The 26,059-nt window shown below is 41.0% G+C and overlaps 1 protein-coding gene across 1 annotated transcript in view; it reads left to right on the top strand.

The window, feature by feature from the left end:
• The window catches only part of myripb (myosin VIIA and Rab interacting protein b), a 602,328-nt gene that overhangs the window by 76,687 nt on the left and 499,582 nt on the right, over positions 1–26,059 (top strand). The window contains 1 exon segment of the mRNA XM_051928763.1: positions 6,611–6,765. Within this exon segment, the coding sequence (XP_051784723.1) occupies positions 6,653–6,765 (113 nt within the window). The 5' untranslated portion in view covers positions 6,611–6,652.

The following is a 26,059-nucleotide window of genomic DNA, read 5'->3' as shown; positions in this document are numbered from 1 at the left end:
CTGATCAGTGAGGACAATGAGATGGCCTACAGAGAGGAGGTCAGACTCCTGTCAGAATGGTGTCAGGACAACAACCTCGCCCTAAACGTTAACAAAACTAAGCAGATGATTGTGGATTTCCGCAAACCGGCAACAGAGCACAGCCCTATCTACATCGGAGGTGAGGCTGTGGAGCAGGTCAGCAGCTTTAGGTTTCTCGGAGTCACACTGCGGCAGTAGTCCAGAAAGCCCAACAACGCCTCTACTTCCTCAGGAGACTGAGTAAAGCCCAGATGTTCCCCACAACCCTGTGTAGATTCTACAGGTGTACTGTGGAATCCATCCTGACAGGATGCATCACATTCTGGTACAGCAACTGCTCAGTTCAGAACTACAGAGCTCTGCAGCGTGTGGCGAATACAGCACAGCAGATCACGGGCACACAGCTCCCAGTGATCCAGGACATCCACAATACATGCTGTCTCAGGAAAGTGAACCGTATTAGGCGGGACCCCAGCCACCCTGCACTGTCGCTTTTCACCCTCCTCCCATCTGGGAAGCGACTGAAGTCCATTGGGACGTGCACCTCCAGGTTCAGGAACAATCAGTAACCTTGTGTCACTTCCACTGCTACCTGCACGTATACTTCTGCCCTGTCTCTCTCTTTATTCCTAGGATTCTGGTTTTACTTATTTATATTCAGTTATTGTGTGTGGGTATTTTTTTGTCCTCTGTTTGCAGGGGCACATGCAAGCAAGTATTTAATTGTACATGGTACTTGTACACATGACAATAAAGAATTGAAATTAAAAATATGCATTTTTTAAAATAAAAATAGATAACCCAAGCTATACTTTGGCTCACACAATAAGCACAACCATAAAAATCAGATTGAATTAAACTTTATAGTTACAAACTTTCAAGTACTGTACCATCTAACATATTTTTACTATTATTTTGAGACCATATAATATCAATATAGATACAAAGCAATTGTAAAAGTCTTCCTAAGTAGTTTTACTTGTGCTTTTAGATATTTAATGCATTATGCAAAGGCATTCTTAGGGTATTGGGATGTTATGTAATACCAGAGAAGGCTAATCCAAATCGGTGGTTTGGTTTATGAGACACAATTTTTTGATTTGGAAACAAATTTAAATTTATTTCTTAGATCTCCTCTCCACAAGTTTTCAATAACAACATTATACATGTTACAAAATATGTGCAGTATGCCTTTTTAAATCCAAAACATTTAATTTTACTATATGTGTAACCTAAGTACTTTTTCATAACATTGACTATACTATGGCCATCTGCATCCTACAGGGGGACTTTTTGTTCCTTCTTCCAGAATAGCAGCCTGTCTGTTCCTTCAGTAATCATGTATAGTAATTCATATACTTTGATCATGTGTGTATCTATAGATATAGGTGTATATCCCTTCAGTAATCATGGTGGGAATATAAAGAAAACAATAGTACAAAAGAAATTTAACTTGCTTTAAAATGTGGTTTTCTCTCCTAATGTACTTTGTAATATAAACATTTCTTTATACAGTATATACACCTGTAGAGGATTCTTTGGAACAGTACAGTTGTCTTGCATTTCCCCAGTGGGGTCTTTCATGATTACATTCTCATGTTTTCTGCACAGCACAGTGGCATTGTTCTTGACACAGTCAACATCATATCAGTGCTGAAAGGACTTCTGGCTTAAGGTTTCCTGACAGGTCTTAAATACTCTCACTTTTCAATGACCAATACTGTGTATGGATTAGGGTCTGTTCTACCAATTTAGCTCATTCAGTGAGCTATTTGTGTGTTCTACTAACCAATGCTATGTACAGGTAAGGAAGGCTTCCACCCCCAAAATATAGCACATTCTTTCATTATCTGTCAATACTATTACTGCTTTAATCACTGAAAGCCTTTATATTTCATAGTCTTCACAATGCCAGGAAATGGCTTCAACTTTTAGCAAGTCTTACATATTATACTACAGAAATGTATGTATGCTAAACATAAAAACCATGCTCACAAATCACAATATCGCACTTATTTTTCAACTCTCGTTATACCATCCTAATCACAAGATCTCTTTCTGCTTGACCAATTATAAGAGATTCTAGAGCAGCATTTGGACAGTTTTTTAACCACTGCATGAAACCAGGGAATTTCTTGGGGATAATAGCTATTGCTTTATTTTGATGCATCTCTAGACACTTGTAGAAGCTATGGCAAGACTAATTGAAGCTTTATGGCACCTTTTTTTTATAGTAGCCTGTTTTGCTAACATTTTAATAGTGTTCAGTGTTGCCTGATTAACGGATGATTGCCAGTAGAGTAATGGTCTTGTTGGAAAGGTAGTGGCTCATGTGTAATGAGTAAGGGGTGGAAGGAAGGACCGATGCTGGCAAATTAACAGCACTGGAAGATGTCCGAGCAGAAAAACGGGGGACATCAGGAAGGAATTTGCTTAGTATATTCAATTCATGCCCCATAAATTTGAACACTTTTCTGTTTCTCAAATGTTCTTCTGGCATTAAAGGACAGGAAGGCAAGTGCACGAAAGACCTGCTGAAATTAACATTGGAGAGCTAGCTATTTAAAATCCGATCACGTGTTTGGATTCCAGGTGTACTGAAGGCACCTGGTTCCCCAAGTGATTCTGGAACTTGGTTTCAAAGAAAGCCAGTGAGGTTACCTAAAGACCACCTGAGCTGATGCAATTCAAAATTTGAGGTATTATTTGGAGTAAAGGCTCTTTGCCTAGATTGATTAATGCTAGAAATAAGAGAGCGTAGTTTTTTTGATTCTTAGTAGATACACAAGTAATTCACTTGACAGCTAGTGCAAAGCCTATACTATGTCCAAAAGGGACTGCTGCTGTTGCGGTTTTCCTTTTTATTCTTTGTGCTTTCTTCTTTAGTTTTGGTTTAATAAACAATGTGTTTTAATTTTTCTTATCTAAAGTATAGAGAATTTTCAAATGGTATTGTCAACTTAATACAATCATGACCTAAAACATTGTAATTGTGCACATGTGGATTTTTTTTTTTTTTTTTTTTTTTATTGCCATTTTTAGTATTTGTTGTCCAGGTCAAAAAAACAGTCGGACAATTCAGTGCACCTTTATTCTATTGCAAATTCTATTGCATTTGTTAATCATGAATCTCTTTTGACAGTAACCCCTTTGCCAACTGACCTTATCATAGGACTGTAATTTTGAGATGTTAAAAACAATTCTAAATGTAAGGAATATAATTAAGAGAAATTGAATCCTATCTTATGTAAGTGTGCTTTAGATAATGCATAAATATTATATAAAAATGTTTTTCTTTGCATATACAGTAATTGCTTTGACATCTTAAGTACTTTGAGCTCAATCGCTTGTATGAAAATATGTTATAGATGTTATAGTTATAACATGTTATATATATAAAAAAAAAAAACATAAACAAGGATGCAAATTTCAGATTTCAACACTCCAAAAAATGTGAAAGAACTTCACTTTTAAATAAGGGCTACTACTGTATCTATGTTAGTCCACCCTTCAGCCTATCATCTACATCTCTAAAGAGAGTGTCTTCATCAAACTTGAAGTCTTGATAGGCAAGGTGTGAGCAATTTCTTATAAATGTTTTTGATCATTCACTGCCTGCATTATTGGTTCCCTTGGGTACTTTCTGTTGCTGCCTGATTTTTGGAATCCAGGTGTAAAAATGGTGGTGTCAAATGTGATCTGTGGATGTTGCCCATATGAATGAAAATAAAGTTATTACACTGGTGCCTAAATTATGTTAGGAAAACCAGTTCAATGCAAAATGTTTTCATTTTAAAGTATTCATTAAGTTTTCTGGCACATCTGAATCTTTTCCTCGGAGAGTCGCAGTCAGGGCAGCTGATGGAATGGTCCTTACGGATAACACTGCAGTTGTGACCCGCTGGGCTGGCTACTTTGAGCAGTTGTTCAAAGCTGATCCTCCAGCTAGGACGTGGATATCTCTGGGTCCATGGTTCTTGAGGCTGATCCTCCAATTAGCTGTGAACCACCCACTCTCACTGAGATTGCACAGGTGGTGAACCAGCTAAGGGGAGGAAAGGCTGCAGGGATCTGTGGTATCCGGGGTGAACTTCTCCAGGCTGGTGGTAAGGTTGTCCTCCTAGCATTGCAAGCAATTTTTTCTTCCATTTGGGAGGCTGACATCATCCCAACTGACTGGAAAACGGGACTTGTCGTCCCTATCTGGAAAGGGAAGGCTGATCGCCTGGTTTGCAGCAACTACAGGGGGATAACACTGCTGTCTGTGCTGGGTAATGTCCTTGCTAGGGTCTTCCTCAATAGGATCCGTGATCACTTGCTCACCTATCAGCAACCAGAACAGTGGTTTTACACCTAAGAAGTCTACCATCTACCGCATCCTGGCACCGAGGGTTCTCATGGAGCGCAAATGCAAATATCGGCAGAGTTTCTTTGCAGCCTTTATAGGTTTACGCAAAGCGTTTGACTCGGTTGATCGAGCTGCCCTGCGGGACATCCTGAGGATTCGCGGGATCTCCTCGAGGTTGCTGGATAGCATGGCCGGCCTGTACACTGGTACTGTGAGTGCTGTGCAGAGTGGAGGCAGGACCTCTGTGTTTTTCCTAGTTGATTCTGGGGTTCGTCAGGGGTGTGTTCTTGCTCCTCCTCTGTTCAATACTTGTATGGACTAGGTGTTGGGCAAGGTCGTGGGGCATCTGTTGGTGAAGAAAGGTTCACGGATCTTGACTTTGACGATGCTGTGATCTTTGCGGAGTCAATGGAGGCTCTGATCGAGGCACTCGAGAGAGAGAGTGAGCGAGGAGTCCAAGTGTCTGGGCTTGCGAGTGTCCTGGATAAGAACCAAGATCCAGGCCTTTAATGACCTCTTGGGCACAGCCATCAGCAGTGTGTCTGTTTGCGGAAAAATTGTTGACCTTGTTGAGAGGTTTACTTACCTTTGCAGTGACATTCATGTCTCTGGTGACTCTTCCTATGAAGTCAGTAGACGGATTGGGACAGCATGGGGGGGTGGATCATGAGGTCGCTGGAAAAGGGTGTGTGGCGCTTCAGATATCTATGCAAAAGGATGAAGCTCCAAGTCTTTAGAGTCCTGGTGCTTCCTGTCTTGCTATATGGTTGTGAGACATGGATGCTATCCAGTGACCTGAGACGAAGACTGGACTCCTTTGGTACTGTGTCTCTCCGGAAAATCCTTGGGTACTGTTGGTTTGACTTTGTGTCGAATGAGCGGTTGCTCATCGAGTCCCGAATGAAGCATGTTATCTGCGTTGTGAGGCAGCGTCAGTTATGGCACTACGGCCATTTGGCGCGTTTCCCAGAGGGTGATCCAGCTCTTAAGATCCTCCTTGTTGGGGACCCGATTGGCTGGACCTGATCAAGGGGTTGCCCACGTAACACCTGGCTGCGGCAGATAGAGGGTCATTTCCGGAGGGTTTGGACTTTACCGCGTGTCTGCCTGGGGGGTTGCAAACCGGGATCCTGAGTTGTATACTATACCAGTGCATGCACCCCAACTTGACTTGACTTGCCCTCATGCCCTTCCATTTTAACTGACTTTTATATAAAATATAATAAAATTTAATATATCCGTGTTAGTCTTGATGAAGTAAGTGCTACACAAAATGAACTCCACTTCTGATGATTAAATTCACTTTTATTGTGAACATTTTGCGGTTTACAAAATTTGAGAACTAGATTTTCTGAAAAGTTACAATTTCAGTAATTATTAAAATATTTATCATTAGTTTATTAAGCACCTAATGTAGATTAAAATGAAATTTATCAATTTTATGATAAAGTATTGGGTTTTTGTCTTTTGAAGTCAGACTTATAATTTGAGTATTTTAATTGAAAGTAGCCAAAATAGTTTTCAGTATTTTTTTCTTTAAAAATTTACCATAAAGTTGTCATTATTAATAGGAGAAACTGTAATAAGAACATCTGATTCCTTAGGTACTGTCTTGAATGCACAAAGTGGATTGCATTATTTTATTCCTGATTTTTCTGTTTTGAGAAGGTTGTTTATGTAAATCCTCCTTTACTCTTGTGGTATTTTGTAAATATTTTGACTTCTGTTTTTACAGCGGTTTGTAATATGAGTAAAGTTATAAGTACTAATATAGTACAATGTGAACCATTATGATCTTTTTCTTGTAAATTTTCCAAAATACTTTTTTCTTTTAACACCCTGCATGGCGATTTGGTGTAGCCTATAATTCTGTCACATTATTTTAATTTTGGTAAATATCTACAGTAATTGAAATGATAAGCATGGAATAACTTGTGTATCTTTAAGATATACAGCATTAAAAAAAAAAAAATCCTGTACACTAACATTTCACAAGTGAGAAAACATAGCTATTTTTTTACATGTTAAATGACATTCATATTTGTTAATACTAAAATCTTTAAATAAAAGGCAAAGTATTGTTTTTAAAATGCTTAAATGTATACTTAAATATTTTTTGTAATATAGCACTTTATGCTGCACTGATTGCTTTTTACTTGAGAAATATTTTATTTTTCTTCCATTCAATTAAATGAATAAAGATTTTTTTTTTTTTTTTTTTTTTTAATTTATCTACCTTAGATGTCTAATTGTGAAGACTGAACAAGACTGAAGGTTTTTGTCATGATGGGGAGGAAGCTGGATCTTTCTGGCTTGACTGGAGATGAAGCTGATCATGTGCTCCAAGTTGTACAGAGAGATATAAACCTACGTAAAAAAGAAAAGGAGCGTCTGAGGTTAGCGTCCTTTATGCCTTTTTGCTTTGTAGAAGACCTAGTTTAACAAGACTTGGTAAATGAGAACTAAAATGAAAACTTAGTGCTTTAGGATATATAAGAATCATATCTTACCTATGGTATTTATATTATTGTGCTTGCCTGCATGGCTAAATAATACTATCTGTCATCACTGAAAATATAAATAGATCATTCTGCTTTAATACACATTATCCAGATTTTAGTTAATTGACTTTAGCCTATCTGTTACTCATGTTTTGTTTCAGTTTCTGTTGGGCCCTTTCAGCAATAGCATGCTTCGGACCATAGGTTCACCATTAGCTGAATAAACCATGACAAGACACATCGGTGTCTGAAAATCATTGCATGGTTTCTCTTTTAAACAAATTTAGGGTATGTCATTTTGACATGTTTTAAAAGCCTGAACTGAACACACCTGCTGTAACAGCTTTTGATGGTTTTTTATTGTCTGCAAATATGATAGTCATTGATTGAGTAGCCAGTTATGTAGACTGGTGAATGTATCTAAGTTGTCACACTTTATTTTCAATAGAATTATTTCCCTCATCCTATTTATTTCATATTTGGTAATTTATATGTCTTAAGAAGTCTCCAGTGACTAGTGGACGAATTAGCTTGCAGATTTCAAGCTTTAAATTTATTGTTGCCACAAGGTCCATTATGGATGACCTTCTGTCTAAATCAGTTTTGGAGATGTCATTATATTTTTCTATGGTCCTTGACAAAGGCAATTATAAGTGTTAATTAAGTAGAATCATGGAAAGGTCAAGCTCAGTGGTGACTTGATTGACATTTTGATGCTCACCTTTAATTCTAGAAAGTACTGATGAATTTAGATGATCTGAGTTATTGATTGCTTTTGAAGTCAGTGATGAATGCCTGGTTCATTACTAATAAACACCATTTGTATATATTCCAGTTCAAATCATTTTTAAACCTATAATGTACTGTGTAGAATATGGCTTTGTTGTCCGCAGTAATTACATGAAATATCTGGTACTTGGTAGCTAGGTCTGCTTGTGATGCTGACATTAATTTTGTTTTGCTTTTAATGGCTTTCTAATTATGGCAAGCCCTATTTAAACCCTGTTGCTTTGAATAAGCCTACAAAGCAGGATATCGGAGTTACAAAAATTATTGTATACATTTTTTAGAGTGACTTAGTTTTAAGTAGATTTATAGCATTTTATATTATTAAAGCCAATAGAGACATTGAACCTATTTTTAATTCAAACTACATGACTTTCTAATTATCCTAACAGGTTAAGTGGCCTGCTTAATGAGAGACGCATAGTGAGTTAATAGGCTGTCAGCAGAGAAGGGGATGATGAGGAGTAGGAGCTGATCAAGCCAACACTGAACAACATGAGCTGTTAATACTCAATGCTGTTCATACTCAAGTAATTTCTTTAGCTTATGACTGGTAGCTTCACCATTATTTCTCATTTCTTCAAAACTACTAAGGCTCTCATCCTGTCATTTAGAGCAACGCAACGTAAATGTTATTTTCTGCATTTGAATACTGAGTCCTACTCCTTTGGTAACTACAAGGCTTATAACCATATGTCTGAATTGAACATCTGTGTTGTAAACTTCAAGTTTTATGGGACATCCTGTTCGCACTTTACCATTTTTGGAATGGGAGATTGAATTTGGTAAAATCCTTGAAGTCCAGAAGTTCTAGGTATTTGTTTTTCATCCTTTTTTCCTTGCAACTATTGTTGTCAAACTCATGCCAAATGATTTAAATATTTTTGGCCCGATTCAGAAGACTGACACTAATGTTTGAGTTAATTGATGTACTTGTAAATTGTGAAAAAGGAGTAGTAAACAAAGGTAGTAGTTATAAGCAAGATCATAGCTTTGAGATTTTTTTTTTTTTTTTTGGGGGGCTAGGAATTCTTTTTGTGATAGCACCATGAAACAGTACATTTTTTCTATAAAGTATGCTTCCTATAATAAAAGTACGACAATGCATCATACCAAACCCCATCCTAGAATTCACTCCATATAAGCTGCAATATGGATATTTGTACAGATATTGTTAGAACATGTGAAGTGGGACTCTAAGCTACTGCACAAGGAAGGAATTTTTGTTATTCAAATGTACTATGCATGTAGATGTCATTATCAGATTCTACTATATTCTAGTTATTGCTGACTTTATTTTTGGATATTTAGAGATTTTGTATATCATTCCACTAGGAATTGGATTCTTATAACCCTACAGGTGTGTAACTGGGAGTGGTGGTTTGGCAGAAGGTCTGTTGAGTGATTTGCCATAGTAAAGGTCACCAGCAGGTGACTTAGCTATTGGCAACTGTGCCTGACTCTGTCCTTGTACTGAGGTTGAAGTTCAAGTAATTCTGAGGGAAGGCCAGAACTTACTCCATAATGTTGCTAAAGCAACCTGCTTGCCAGATTTGAGTCAAATGCAGAGTTGGGTGAAAAATCAACTTGTCTGAGGAACAGAGGCAAAAGTCAGAGAGAGAGAGAGGTAGCGTAATAGAGTGGTATTTTGGTAGTAAGTGAGCAAGTCATTTCACTAAATAGGTAGGGGTTCAGAAACCGCTTAGTCTCTTCAGCCTGGAACCAAATGTTGAGTGGGAGGGGACACACTTGATGGGTAAGAAAGTTTTCAAAATAAAGTTATCAAAATAAAAGTATATCACGAATACTCAAATTTTTTCAGTGTATGCTACATATACTAAGGACAAAAGTATTTAAATATACAAGTTAAACAGAATTGACAGGATACACTGCAAGAAGAGTTAAACCATGTGTACAAAACAGATATACATCAAGAACAGCCAGCCGAAGATCTACACCAAGATCTTTAATTACCATCACTGAGCTGAATTTTATGAACGCCATCAGGCCTAGCAGATAGGATTGAGTTACTGTAAACCTTCTCTTGTGAAAGCAGATTTACGTAAAACCCTTCATTCTGGTTCAGGAATTAATGTCTCTGACCGCAAGGTCTTGCAACAGATAATGCACACAGCAGAAAAGATCATTGGGACTGCTCTGCCCTCCATTGAAGACATTTTTATTGAGCGTTCTACTTGTAAAGCCTATGGCATTGTGAAATATTGCTCCCACCCTTCCCAGTCTTTGTCCTACTTCCATCTGGCAGAAGGTATCGTAGCAGTCAAACTGCTTCCTTTTTTATGTTATACTGTTTGTGTTCTATTTGATTGTGTGTATATGTTGCACTAAAGTCCTGGGGAATGTCATTTCATGTGACTGTATGCTGTGAATTGATGCTAAGACAATACAGTGACTTTAACTCAAAATATAAAATTTGAACCATGATTTGATTTGTGTTGTTGATGCAGCTGTTTAAACTTTATTTCCCAATACTTTGTTCCTGTCGTGTAGGCACTTCGGTCATTTTTTTTTTCTGTCACCTATCAGATGTTAACAGACCATTTGGGATAAACCCGTCCTGCTTAAAACAGTAGTGACTTCATGGCATTGTGTCCCCCAACCCCACATTTGGCTTCTAGCTGCAGTGATACCTTTCTGATTTGGTCAGACTTGGAACCGGTTTTCTTGTTTTACCCTTGTTTTAATTTGTACTTTGAATTATTTCTTTTGTGTATTCCTACTTGTTTATTATTTGTAATAAAGGTGCCATTTCTGTTATGTCTTTGCCTCCTGCAGGTTTTTTGTATTTGGCTGGCTACCATGATTGCCCCTATCGGAGAATCACTGAAGTAATGATCTACCTCAATGGGAGTATTTAATCATTCTTAAAACTTTAAAGAAAAATATAATAGTATACAAAGTGTGCTTTATATGATTCCGTTGGAGAAGGGATGCATCAGTGTGCATCTGAGACAGAAGAAAATTAGGAGACACAATTCAATTGTCCATCCATCCATCCATGGTCTCCCGCTTATCCGAGGTCGGGTTGCGGGGGCAGCAGCTTGAGCAGAAATGCCCAGACTTCCCTATCCCCGGCCACTTCTTCTAGCTCTTCCGGGAGAATCCCAAGGCGTTCCCAGGCCAGTCGAGAGACAGTCCCTCCAGCGTGTCCTGGGTCTTCCCCGGGGCCTCCTCCCGGTTAGACGTGCCCGGAACACCTCACCAGGGTAGCGTCCAGGAGGCATCCTGATCAGATGCCCGAGCCACCTCATCTGACTCCTCTTGATGCGGAGGAGCAGTGGCTCTACTCTGAGCCCCTCCCGGATGACTGAGCTTCTCACCCTATCTTTAAGGGAGAGCCCAGACACCCTGCGGAGGAAACTCATTTCAGCCGCTTGTATTCGCGATCTCGTTCTTTCGGTCACTACCCATAGCTCATGACCATAGGTGAGGGTAGGAACATAGATCGACTGGTAAATTGAGAGCTTCGCCTTGCGGCTCAGCTCTTTTTTCACCACGACAGACCGATGCAGCGCCCGCATTACTGCGGATGCCGCACCGATCCGCCTGTCGATCTCACGCTCCATTCTTCCCTCACTCGTGAACAAGACCCCGAGATACTTGAACTCCTCCACTTGGGGCAGGATCTCGCTACCAACCCTGAGAGGGCACTCCACCCTTTTCCGGCTGAGGACCATGGTCTCGGATTTGGAGGTGCTGATTCTCATCCCAGCCGCTTCACACTCGGCTGCGAACCGATCCAGAGAGAGCTGAAGATCACGGCCTGATGAAGCAAAAGGACAACATCATCTGCAAAAAGCAGTGACTCAATCCTGAGCCCACCAAACCGGACCCCCTCAACGCCCTGGCTGCGCCTAGAAATTCTGTCCATAAAAGTTATGAACAGAATCGGTGACAAAGGGCAGCCCTGGCGGAGTCCAACTCTCACTGGAAACGGGTTCGACTTACTGCCGGCAATGCGGACCAAGCTCTGGCACCGATCGTACAGGGACTGAACAGCCCTTATCAGGGGGCCGGTACCCCATACTCTCGGAGTACCCCCCACAGGATTCCCCGAGGGACACGGTCGAATGCCTTTTCCAAGTCCACAAAACACATGTAGACTGGTTGGGCAAACTCCCATACATCCTCCAGGACCCTGCTAAGGGTATAGAGCTGGTCCACTGTTCCGCGACCAGGACGAAAACCCCACTGTTCCTCCTGGATCCGAGCCTCTACTATCCGACGGACCCTCCTCTCCAGGACCCCTGAATAGACTTTTCCAGGGAGGCTGAGGAGTGTGATCCCTCTGTAGTTGGAACACACCCTCCGATCCCCCTTCTTAAAGAGGGGGACCACCACCCCGGTCTGCCAATCCAGAGGCACTGTCCCTGATGTCCATGCGATGTTGCAAAGGCGTGTCAGCCAAGACAGTCCTACAACATCCAGAGCCTTGAGGAACTCCGGGCGTATCTCATCCACCCCCGGGGCCCTGCCACTAAGGAGTTTTTTGACCACCTCGGTGACCTCAGTCCCAGAGATGGGGGAGCCCACCTCCGAGTCCCCAGGCTCTGCTTCCTCATTGGAAGGCATGTTAATGGGATTGAGGAGGTCTTCGAAGTACTCCCCCCACCGACCCACAACGTCCCGAGTCGAGGTCAGCAGCGCACCATCCCCACCATATACAGTGTTGACACTGCACTGCTTCCCCTTCCTGAGACGCCGGATGGTGGACCAGAATCTCCTCGAAGCCGTCCGAAAGTCGTTCTCCATGGCCTCCCCAAACTCCTCCCACGCCCGAGTTTTTGCCTCAGCAACCACCAAAGCCGCATTCCGCTTGGCCTGCCGGTACCTATCAGCTGCCTCCAGAGTCCCACAGGACAAAAGGGTCCTGTAGGACTCCTTCTTCAGCTTGACGGCATCCCTCACCGCCGGTGTCCACCAACAGGTTCGGGGATTGCCGCCACGACAGGCACCGACCACCTTACGGCCACAGCTCTGGTCAGCTGCCTCAACAATAGAGGCACAGAACATGGCCCATTCGGACTCAATGTCCCCCACCTCCCTCGGGATGTGGTCGAAGTTCTGCCGGAGGTGGGAGTTGAAGCTACTTCTGACAGGGGGCTCTGCAAGACGTTCCCAGCAGACCCTCACAACACGTTTGGGCCTACCACGCCTGACTGGCATCCTCCCCCACCATCGAAGCCAACTCACCACCAGGTGGTGATCAGTTGACCGCTCCGCCCCTCTCTTCACCCGAGTGTCCAAGACATGTGGCCGCAAGTCCGATGACACGACTACAAAGTCGATCATCGAACTGAGGCCTAGGGTGTCCTGGTGCCAAGTGCACATATGAACATCCCTATGCTTGAACATGGTGTTTGTTATGGACAATCCGTGACGAGCACAGAAGTCCAATAACAAAACACCACTCTGGTTTAGATCGGGGGGGCCATTCCTCCCAATCACGCCCTTCCAGGTCTCACTGTCATTGCCCACATGAGCATTGAAGTCTCCCAGCAGAATGAGGGAGTCCCCAGAAGGTATGACCTCTAGCACCCCCTCCAGGGACTCCAAAAAGGGTGGGTACTCCGAACTGCTGTTCGGTGCATACGCACAAACAACAGTTAGGACCCGTCCCCCCACCCGAAGGCGAAGGGAGGCTACCCTCTCGTCTACTGGGGTAAACCCCAATGTACAGGCTCCAAGTTGGGGGGCAATAAGTTTACCCACACCTGCTCGGCGCCTCTCACCGGGGGCAACTCCAGAGTGGTACAGAGTCCAGCCCCTCTCAAGGAGATTGGTTCCAGAGTCCAAGCTGTGCGTCGAGGTGAGCCCGACTATATCTAGCTGGAACCTCTCAACTTCGCGCACAAGCTCAGGCTCCTTCCCTTTCAGAGAGGTGACATTCCACGTCCCAAGAGCAAGCTTCTGTAGGGCCACCACCCAACTCGCACTGCACCCGACCTCCTTGGCCCCTCCCATAGGTGGTGAGCCCATGGGAAGGGGGACCCACGTTGCCTCTTCGGGCTGTTAAAAATATAAATCTGTTGAGCCTTGGATTACTGAGCATGCAGCGTACTTTGGAAACAGTGCTGTTAAAATTTAAGTTCACTCCCCACAAAACATCTTCATTTCAGTGTTCTCTAAAGTTGAAGATGACATAATCTAACAACAATGAAGGATTACACAGTGCACTTTGGATTTCTAATGATTTTTATTTAAAAAAAAAAAAAAAATGTGCTTGGTGAGAAACATTAGAAAACCCCAAATTGCATACTTTCATTCATTCTTTTGGTACACTGAACCAGGTGCAAATAATAATGTCATAGAAAGCTTGAAATATTCTGCTTTACATCAGCTCAAGATGTTTGGTCTAATGTGCATTTAATTATGTAGGTAAATGGTAAAATTGTAAATCTGATTATATAGCACCTACAATTGTTCTGGCACCACTCCCAGCACAAAATTTCTACTCCTACTATGGTGCACATCAGATTGCAAAAAATTAATTTCCAGCAGATATAACCCAATTTTATATTAAAATTAGAACTTGCACTGAGGAGGTCCATTAATGGTGAAAATCGGAATGGGAAAAATAATTTATTTACAAAAGAAGTTTAAATCTTAATGGCAGTAAAGCTATATTACTGCACTTTTAAATTACAAAACATTAATTTTAAATGAACTATGGGTATGTAATAATGTAAACATTCAGCTAAAGCATGCAGCTTCTATAATCTGAGTTAAATGGCTGGAATTTTACTTAAGACCCTTGGAACTGCAAGCTGTGATTTCTACCTTTTTAGCTAAAAAGCCAGCTGCTGATTAGGCTACTTACCTGTTGCAGAGGATAGTTGCCCATGCTGCCATTCAGAGATGGCACAGAATGATTAAAAATGGTGACATCTCCACTTTGCAATACTATTTGTCATCATTAGTGACTGCTATGTATTCATCTGTGATAAAACTAGTTTGCTTTATTAAGCAGTGGATGTGTGGATCCTCTTTACGTGAAATATATTCACTGAATAAGATGGTTAACGACAAACAATGTTTAGATTTATCTAATCCTGTATTTTCACTTCTTTCTGGTGCAACTTTTCTTTTGAACAATTTGAATGCAATATTATGAAATATTCTATCCCGGATGGTAAAAGTTGGTCTTGTTCTACATTGCTTGAGCTTATTTGTTTCAGTAATGCATTTATTTTAGGACAAATTCTTGCCATAATCATTAGTGGGGGGAAAAGGAATAATATGGATTGATGTTAATCATCCAGCTTTTCACAACTTCAGTAATTAATGAGACATTTTATTAAATGTTTTTTTTATTTTCTGGTAGCTCTTTTTTATAATGGCTTTCATTAATTTTTTTAATGAACCTTTACAATGAATGAATACTTTCAATTTTAAATTCGGTTCTGCAACATCTACAACTAATTAATAAATGATTTATAAGGATGTAAAGAGGCAATATAATCTTTAAGTATATTGGTAACTTTTAAATGATGATGATGATAATCAGGAGGGTGGATTTGGGAGGAGTTAACTAGCAAGTAAATTCCCAATGACATAGTTGTAGTACTAGGGTGTTGTACCGTGTTAGCCATTATGAATGTAGAGGAAAGCCAAGCAAAATGACACCTTTTATTGGCTAACTAAAAAGATTACAATATGCAAGCTTTCGAGGCAACTCGGGCCCCTTGCCTGAAGAAGGGGCCGGAGTTGCCTCGAAAGCTTGCATATTGTAATCTTTTTAGTTAGCCAATAAAAGGTGTCATTTTGCTTGGCTTTCCTCTACAATGACATAGTTGTAATTCAGGTAAGAGCACACTTGCCTTTCAGACCTATCCTGAATCATAATAGAATGCTTAATAAATGGTCACTTTGATGTTCGAAGAAAGACCAAAAGTAGAGATTTAATTTCCAAGCAGTATTTTGGATGGTAGGTGGGGGTGAATGACTCAAATTTTAAAGTGCAGTGTTTTTCTTTTTAGTAATTACTAATCTAGAATGTAATTGGAGGGGAAGAAAGGACTAAGAGGTAAAAGATTTCTCAACTTCTAAGGATACAATTACAGTTAGGCATTACAATACTCTGCAAGAACTTGTAAATGCAATGTGTGATTGTAAAACACATTGATGACATGGGGAGTTTACACAGAAGGGGCAGATTTAGACAAGTTTAATTTTATAGCCAAACCGAACCTTAAGCTAGCTCTGCAAACTAAGCATGTAATCGAGAATAAAGGTGTTTCTAAGAAAGCAAAGTATCTTCTGCAGATCAAAACATTTATTTTAGATCCGATGTAAGCAAAAATAGTTGATTTGAATCAAGACTGTGAAGGACAATAAAAAGGGGTTGAAGTGCTGTATTAAAAAGTATGGGGGATAGGACACAACTCTGGCTAGGGCTTTGATCTAAAAGTGTAAGGGGAGGTTTGAACTGCTGAGAATTGCTGTCATGGGGAGAAGAGTATAACCTCTTGAATATTTTCATATACGCATGTATATGAAATCTTTCCATAGATAAATAGGTCAATCATTTCTGCAATAAGTGCTGTAGGCTGCGAAAAGGTGGGAGCTACATCTATAATTTGTAAAAGGTAATGGCTGCACTTTGCTGCCTGACAGGAATGGTAAAGCCAGTGTAATTGGGATTCATTTGTTTAATAATAACCGGCTGCAGACCGTGTTTAAGGAGCTTGGCTAGTCATTTTGCATCAGAGTTCATCTAGGAAAATTTGTAATAGTAATAGAACTGTAAGACATATGTTGGCCATGATTACTGTCATTTTTTTAAAACAAGTTAGAATTAATTGAATGATTTAATTTGGAGACTAAAAGAGTAGAATTCAGCACCTCCATATATGTAGGGGTTAGTTTACATTTATTTGTTTAGCAAATGCTTTTATCCAAAGCAACTTACAAAAAAGAAGTCAACGCAATCAAATAATCATCTGGTGGACTGTTTGGTGGGGGAGGGGGGAATGTTATAGGACAGGGTTACAAAACTGATCATCACAAATGAAGAGCATGGAACAAAATTCAAGCTAATTTCCATTCTTATGTTTTTTAAAGAAAAGAAAAAAAAAAAAAAAACTAACTAGGCCTGGTAAAGTCAATATTGTAATATCTAGGGCAGGCAATGAAGCAATGGTCTCATACTGGTGTTCATTTTCTTGATTTATACATACCGACCTAGATGCAGGGGAGTAGGAGGAAAGGGGTATAAGGAGAGGGTTTGTAGAAGCCCTTCGCAGGGATAAAAATTGCATGTGTTTTCGCTTTTTCATTTCACGTTTTTGTAAGATCGAATCCATGTCATACCATGTAAGTGCAAAATAGTTATCTTTAAATGGCACTAAACCAAAATAATACCTCTGTATTTAACTTGGCAATCTGTCAGGTAGCTGACTACTCTAATATAATGACACAATTCTATGAAATAGAAGTGTAATGATTATCCCTACCCATTATTCCAGTTTGCAGTATCTTCTCTAATTTATGCAAAGAATGAAACGGAACTCCTATCTTATGGAGAATCCACTAAACCGTGTCATCTCCAGACAGAGGAGCAGCTTCAGCGACAGACTGCTGTCACTGTCCTGCTCCACTGACAGACTAAGGAGATCGTTCCTCCCCCAAACTATGCGACTCTTCAATTTCACCTGGTGGGGTAAACGTTAACATATTCAAAGTTATTGTCTGTTTTTACCTACATTTTTATTACTCTTTAATATTGTTTTTTATCAGTATGTTGCTGCTGGAGTATGTGAATTTCCCCTTGGGATTAATAAATCATCTGTCTATCTGTCTGTCTGTCTGTCTCCCAAGTAATGCAGAGTGTTAAGTTTTAGGTGAGATTGCTGCTACAGAAAACTTTTTGCGTTCAGGAAGCAAAGGTTTAGATCAGTGTTTTCCAAACCTTTTTCTATGGTGGCACGCTTTTTGTTACCCAAAATCTCGCAAGGCATACCATGATTTTACCAATTTCAAAAACATTAAATGTCAAACACATGCTAAACTGTCCGAATGGTTGAGACTACTGGAGATGCTGTCAGAAAATAAGTTTTGAAACTGGTGTTCGCAGACACAGCACTTAGTGAGCACTTTGGATGCATTTTCCAGCTGCTGCTTTTCTTTGCCTGCTCATACAGGCAGTCTTCCCTCTGCTTCATTCCATTGACTCAGTGACGCGTGCCTGCCTCAGCTGGTTGAACACCAGGCGTGCTGCTGCATTTTGAATTCTCTGCAACTGCTCATCAACCACAACTCCAGATTGCAAAGCAACTTGGTGTGTTAGTAATGACTAGCTGATCTGAACAAAGATGGGATGCTGAATAAACAGATGAGCTGGAATAACAGAGTCTGTCTTTTGCCGGGTTGAACTAGAGGTGGTGTTTTCTTTCATCCAGTTGCAATATAAGTGAGGTATACCATGACTCTAGATGATATTGTGTGGTCCTCTGCATAAAGAAACAATGCAGCCAGGTGATCTAGTGTAGTGAAGAGGTGTATAGAGAGAAGAGGGCCCAGCACCAATTCTTGGGGCACACCCATTATTGCCTGGTGTGCCCTTGACTTGCCTCCTTATCAAGACACATAGTAGAATATGCTGAAGAGGTAGGACTCTTACCATTTGAGAGCAGTCCAAGTGATGCCAGGGTTAGAAAGAAGAGCAAAGAGGATCCTGTAGGGTGACTTTGTTGAGGACTAATCTAGCAAAAGGATTTTCTTGAATTCAAAGAATCCACCACCTTCTAAACCGTACAACAGTCATTTACCATACCAATGGGCTTTGTATTGTTAAATATTTTAATTATTTCAACAGTGTATATCATGCTACTGTCCTTCCTTGACTTTTCCTAAGTAACTTCTAAACTGTGTGGTGTGTGGGTAGAAATCTAGCATTGGAGTATTGCTGTTCCTCATCGGGTAGGGTTAAATATTGTGAAGATTCATAACCGGCACAGAAATTAACTTTCTAAAAAGGCTGGTGAAAACATTCAGGTCAGGGTGGGGAGCACGCACGCACTGGTATGATGCATTGCTACACCCACCACAAAATAAAACCACTCAGGATCCTGGTTGGCAACCCCCCCAGGCACACACACAATCCAGTCCCACCCTCCGGAAATGGTTGTCTATCTGCTGCAGCCATCGGTTACATGGGTGTTCCATTGGTCTGGTCCAGCCACTTTGGTCCTTGGCACTGAGGATGCTGCAAGCTCTGGATCACCCTCTTTGGAATTTCACCACATGACCATAGTGCCGTTCCTGATGCTCCTTCACAATGAGGGTAACATGCCTCATTTAGGTCTCCATGAGCAACTGCTTGTTCAAAACTAAGTCCCACCAGACGTATCCAAGGATTCCCTGAAGAGACCCCGTACCAAAGGAGTCCAGTCTTGATCTTGGATCATTGGATAGTGTCCATGTCTCTACAACTATAGAGTCATGGTGCTTCCTGTTTTACTATAAAGACTTGGGCATTTGTTTTTTTGCAATGATATCTGGAGCACCACAGACCTTTCCAGTGACCACATTGAACCCCCACAGCCCATGCTCTCCCAATCCATCTACTGACTTCGTAGGAAGAGTCACCAGAGACATGAATGTTGCTGCCAAGGTACGTAAGTAAACCTCTCAACGTGGTCGACATTGTCTCCGCAATCCGACACACTGTTGATGGCTGTGCCCGTGAGGTCATTAAAGGCCTTAATGTTGGTTTTTATCCAGGACACTCAAGTTCAGATACTCATACTCCTCACTCAGTCTCTCGAGAGTGCCTATTAGAGCTTCCATTGACTCTGTGAAGATCTCAGCATCGTCGGCAAAGTCAAGATCAACTAATTCACCATCACTGTCACTGGACCCCATGACCTTGCCCAACACCCAGTCCATGGAAGCACTGAACTGGTTAGGAGCAAGAACACCCCCACAACGAACCCCAGAATCAACTGGGGAAAAATGCAGAAGTTCTGCCTCCACTCTATATACATCGCTCACATTACCAGTGTACAGGCAAGCCATGACATCCAGCAAATTTGGGTGGGATCATGGGAAGTCTCAGGATGTCTCACAGGGCAGCTTGATCAGTTGAGTTGAGCGCTTTACAAAAATTGATAAAGGCTGCAGGGAAACTGCTGATATTTGCATTTGTGCTTGAGGAGGATCCTCAATGCCAGGATGTGGTCGATTGACAGACTTCTTGGGTGTAAAACCAGACTGTTCCAGTTGCTGGTAGGTGAGCAAGTGATCACAGATCCTATTGAAGATGACCCTAGCATGGACCTTACCCAGCACGGAGTGTAGCATTATCCCCCTGTTGTTGCTGCAATCCAGGCAATCACCCTTTCTTTTCCAGACAGCAACGACAAGTTCTGTTTTCTAGTCAGTTGGGATGATGCCTGTCCCCTAAGTGGTAGCAAAGATGGCTTACAATGCCAAGAGGACAGCTTTACCACCAGCCTGTAGAAATTCACCCCGGATAGCACAGACCCCTACAACTTTCCCTACCCTCGGATGGTTCACCTATGCAATCTCAAGGAGACTGGGTGGTTCACAGCTTAATTAGAGGATCAGTCTCAAGAACAGTGGACCCAGAGATGTTCATCACCCTAGCCGGAGGATCAGCTTTAAACAGCTGCTCAAAGTAGCCAACCCAGTGGGTCACAACTGCATCTTCTTCCGTTCCATCACCCACCCTGACTGTGACTCCGACCAGATCCATATATGGTGTGTCACTTGCTCACAGACTCTAACAAATGTCTCCCTATCTGGCCTCCGATCCCTTGCAGCTGACCTCTTCAGTTGCCATCAAGCTGTGCGCTTTGACTTCTCTCTATAAACACCAGCAACACCAACACGACCCTCAGCAATCTTTAGGGTCTTGTCACGGAAGGTCTCCCACATCACATTAGGATTGGCAGTCACACCCAAGTCTGCAAGTTCCTGACACAAACTGTGTGGAAAGTTGTTAGACACAGACTGATTTTGGGATCTGGCCAAGTCCAGCCTCATTCTCCTACTGGACTTCAGCGTGGATCTTCATAGTAGCAACAAGTCTGTGATCAGAGTTCACAACCTTCTGTAGACCCTGTAGTTCTTTAGGAGCCTCCAGCGTCTGCCCACAAGGATGTGCTCTGTCTCCTTTTCTGCTCCACCTGTACTGGAGTACCAAGTCCAACAATGCAGCTTAAGCTGCTGGAACCAGGATCTATCAATCTTCAGCCACTGACCTTTTACAAAGTCGTGGAACAAGGAGTCACTTTCACCACAGTCGACACACCTATGGGGACCAACACAATCCTCATAGCCAGCCCTGTTGGTGTCAGTGGTTGCATTTGAAGCCACCTGTGACCAGAGGAGTGTTTACTTGGTGATTGATGGGTATCCACAAAAGAATGTCTCCCTCACTGAGACATCACTCACAGTGGTTGGAGCATACACGGAGACAACAGACAAGGCACCCTGTGAGTGCCTTAACCTGAGTCTCATAATACACTCTTTGAAAGGTATGACCTCAGACACCATTGGAAGGAGTCAATCCACCAAAGCAACAGCTCCCACCCCCAACCGCCCCAACCCCCTCATCCATAAGAGCATGAAAGCCATCAGAGATCTGGCCACTCCCTGGTCTGTGTACTTCAGAGACTGCCGCCAATGAAATGTGTAGTTTACGAACCTCCTCCAACAGCAGGGGAAGATGGTCATCCTGCCGGAGAAACGAGACATTACATGTGTTCACCCGGATGGGCTACATCAAATTAGGACTCAAGTGCTACCACACCTCGGCACCACACCAGTTCTGATCCCTTGCAGGTCTGACCCCATTGATTCTCTAGCAGTTTTGATTCTTCCGGGGACGAGGCTCCTGAGGAGTTTCACCTATCATCATCTTCTTCATAATGTGTGCAGCCTTCCTGTGGGTGCCTGTATCAGATCGACTCCCATTGAGAGCAGAAAGGCTTCGCGTCTGCCATGTTGCAGCTGTGTGAAGTTTTTATGGAGGCTGGAGTGCCAATCCTGCCCCCAAACCCAAGTTTTCCCTGTAGGTTTGATGACTGTTTGCAGGGCTGGATGCAGTTTAAAATCATATCCAGGACCAAACACCTCACCAAAACACTGTACGTGGAAATTAAAGGATGAAACAGAAAAAAAAATGTATGTGTCCAAAATTTGCATCAACCTAATGTCAAAATAATGATGGAAAATAAAGAATAAACTGGCTAAAAGGGAAATGATGATAATAAAACAAAAGTAGAACTTGTACCTGAAGAAAATAAATAAACAATATTGTTTAGCATAAAGAGCCTCTGAAAGGAGATTGCATTGCATTCTAGGATTTGATAGACCACCCTTAAAGGGCTTGTGCAGATTGTCCCATTGCTAGTACATGAAAACAATATGATGGGGTTCATGGTAGTCGGACAGTTTGAATTGAGTCTGAGTGTTCTATAGTCGGGGTTGGTTCTGTGTGTGGTGTTTTTTAAATGCTGTCCCACAGATTAACTCCCTAGGCAACTGCCTAGTTTGCCTAACTGGTAGACCTCTATCTATACTAATAAAAGGCAAAGCCCTCACTGACTGACTGACTGACTGACTCATCACTAATTCTCCAACTTCCCGTGTAGGTAGAAGTCTGAAATTTGGCAGGCTCATTCCTTACAGCTTACTTACAAAAGTTAGGCAGGTTTTATTTCGAAATTCTACGCATAATGGTCATAACTGGAACCTGTTTGACTGACTGACTCATCACTAATTCTCCAACTTCCCGTGTAGGTAGAAGTCTGAAATTTGGCAGGCTCATTCCTTACAGCTTACTTACAAAAGTTAGGCAGGTTTTATTTCGAAATTCTACGCTTAATGGTCATAACTGGAACCTGTTTGACTGACTCACTCATCACTAATTCTCCATCTTCCCGTGTAGGTAGAAGTCTGAAATTTGGCAGGCTCATTCCTTACAGCTTACTTACAAAAGTTAGGCAGGTTTTATTTCGAAATTCTACGCGTAATGGTCATAACTGGAACCTGTTTGACTGACTCACTCATCACTAATTCTCCAACTTCCCGTGTAGGTAGAAGGCTGAAATTTGGCAGGCTCATTCCTTACAGCTTACTTACAAAAGTTAGGCAGGTTTCATTTCGAAATTGTACGTGTAATGGTCATAACTGGAACCTGTTTTTTGTCCATATACTCTAATGGAGGAGGCGGAGTCACGTATCGCGTCATCACGTATTACGCCTCCTACGTAATCACGTGAACTGAAAACGAGGAAGAGATTTACAGCACAAGTCAAACGCGGGGAACGAAGGTAAATGACGTTAATTGTTGACTGTCTTTTAATACTGTGTACTTGTTGAGTGTCTTTTAATACTGTGTAAGCATACATATTAACACAGTGCAATTAAACGTGTGCATTTACGGGGTGATTTCTCAGGCTTAAAAGCTCGCCTTTTATTAAAAAGGTAAATGCAAACTCTTTTCATTCTGAAGGGCACAAACCACGTTAGATTTCAGCCGTTAAACGCGCAAAAATGTCAGTACACCAGATAAAAAAGCGCAACATATTATCAGTTGTATTGTATGCTTACAATACATATAGAAATGTGTTAATCGTTAACTAATATTATGGGATGGTGTTTTTCGACTCGCGCTTTGATTTAAACGATTGCATGTCTTGGTGGGTTTGCGTAGCTTATTGTCAATATCTTTACAGCTCTTTTTAAGACTTAATTTAAAAAGGTTTTCTTTTCTTTTTAATAAAAATTTAAAAGCAGTACTTCGCCGGTGCGAAGCGCTCACTTCACTCCCTTACGGGAATCGAACCTCGGACGTCAGCGCTAGAGGCTAAGCCCCTAAAATTGCGCCACGGCGTGTGGTTCGTTTATTTGACAGCATGTAGATCGGGGTAATTACATTCACGGCATTCGTAGTCTGATTCACAATCTGATTGTATGGGTGGTTACCTACCAGGTAACGCTTATGGTTAGCCAGCAAGTCATCTCGAAGTGATCACTCGAGTGAACGCAGCTTCACAAAAAAACAGATCCTTAACAAACTGTTATTGGTATATTTTCCCTCAATTTTAAAAGGTTTTCTTTTCTTCTTAATAAAAATTTAAAAGCAGTACTTCGCCGGTGCGAAGCGCGGGGATTTGAGCAACTGACGCATACAGACATATTCATGAGTGCAGGTACTTCGGAAAGAAAGCACCGTGTAAACCTAAACTTTAAATTAAGTTCATAGACCTACAAAAGTTTGCCATTGATTTGAGGCAAGATTGCTTTTCTCATGTACAACTATACGTTGCATTCTTAACAGTAAGCTTGCACAGCTTGGTCATATTACAACCTGAGTGCTGAACTGACAACGTCGTATACAAACAAAACTATAACAATCGTAATAAACAAACAAAAAAAAAAAGCGAAGAACCCTTGGATTTAATAAAAAGGCTCTTTCCTTGGCGAAGCAAGGAAAAAGGAAGACCTTATATGGCGTTCTTTTATAAAACAGCGGAAAAGCTGTGTTAAGGCTGCTTCACAAAAAAACAGATCCTTAACAAATTGCTATTGGGATATTTTCCCTCAATTTAAAAAGCTTTTCTTCTTCATAAAAATTTAAAAGCAGTACTTCGCGTGGATTTATATATATATATATATATATATATATATATATATATATATATATAATATAGAGAGAGAGAGAGAGAGAGAGAGATATATATATATATATATATATATATACAGTGGAACCTCGAGATACGATCACCTCTGTATATGAGAAATTCAAAATATGACGAAAGTATGAGCGAAAAATTCAGATCTAAATGCGAGCATTGGCTCACGTAACGAGCCACGAGCCAGGCTGTGGGTATAGCTCGCGGCTTAGCGAGGGGGCGTGGTAGCAGTTGCGAGCCGCGATCTGCGGTGTCTGCGTTTCTCAGTTAAGTGCACAGGTGGGAGACTGCCCACATCCATGATTGTTCCTGTGGCTGATGGGCTGCAGCTGCCATGTCCTCCCCTGCATATATAGAGAAGCGCGAGCCGGTTAAGGGGGAGAAGAAGTGAGAGGAAAGAGAGAGAGAGAGAAGGGAGAGAGAGGAGGAGAGAGAGGAAGTCGGTGCAGGAGAGCAGGAGAGCAGGCTCGCGTGTAGCTGAACAGTGAGCTGAACAGGCGAGCCAAACAGCTGAAGCAGGACGGTGTAGAGAAGGTCAGCTGCATTAAGAGTGTCTCGCCTGTTGCAGAGCCCGCAGGTGAGACGCTAACAGAGAAGAAGCACCGGGGATTGTCGTCTGTTTTTTAAATACTGCATCCTTTTGACGTTTTAACCTCGTGTTAAAAGATTGTTATTCTTGTGTATTTTAAACCTCCACTTCACAACTGTTTTAAGGATTATTTATTTAAAGATTTATTTAATGCTCTACTGCACTTTGGACACCTGTTTTGATTCTTTTAATAATCAGTTATATTATTTACCAGTGTTATTTATTAAAGGTAGACTACAATATATATAATTTATCAGTGTTATTTGTTAGGAAAATTGATTTTTATGTTAATATATTTGGGGTGCGGAACGGATTAACTGGATTTCCATTATTTTCAATGGGGAAGTTTGTTCTAGATACGAGAAATTCGCTATACAAGCTCAGTGCTGGAACGAATTAAACTCGTATCTAGAGGTTCCACTGTATATATAGATATAGATATATATATATAGATACACATATATAGATATAGATATATACATATATATGTATGTATGTCTATATATATAATATATGTAAGCTTATAAGTACTGCCTTACTTCTCTTTAAGAAAGGAAGATGTAATGATACTTTTAAACGATTCCATGTCTTGGTGGGTTTGCGTAGCTTATTGTCAATATCTTTACACCTGTTTTTAAGACTTATTGACTGAAACGGGCTTTCACGAAAAAAGTTAGGGCTTTGCTACAGGATACACCCTCCACAAGTTAAGCAAGTAAAAATAAAAGTGTATATTTCTGTTTTATTTAAACCTTTTAAGTTTGTATGCATAGCCCCATTTGGCTGTTTTAGTTTTTTTTTTCTTTCTTCAGTAATATTTAATCTCCTTAAAGAAAAAGAACATATGCATTTTACTTTTTTTGTATCTCTTTAGTAATATTTTAGTGTAAAAGGATAACCAGTATTTAAACCTTTTATGTTACTTTATAAAGTTATTTTACACAATGTTGACAACTTAATAAGAAAGCTACATATTTTGGCTGCTGCTGCTTTAATTTTCAATGAAATGAAAAAAGCTCTCCAAGAGACAACCTCAATGAAGAAGAAACAGTTTGCAAATATATATATAAAAAACATATAAAAAATAAAAAATATATATATAAAAAAAAAACACTCAAAAAAAATT

Source organism: Erpetoichthys calabaricus, chromosome 6 (assembly GCF_900747795.2).
Source record: "Erpetoichthys calabaricus chromosome 6, fErpCal1.3, whole genome shotgun sequence".
NCBI lineage: Eukaryota > Metazoa > Chordata > Cladistia > Polypteriformes > Polypteridae > Erpetoichthys > Erpetoichthys calabaricus.
Note: the sequence above shows the minus strand (reverse complement) of the source record. Positions and strands in the feature narration are given on the sequence as shown.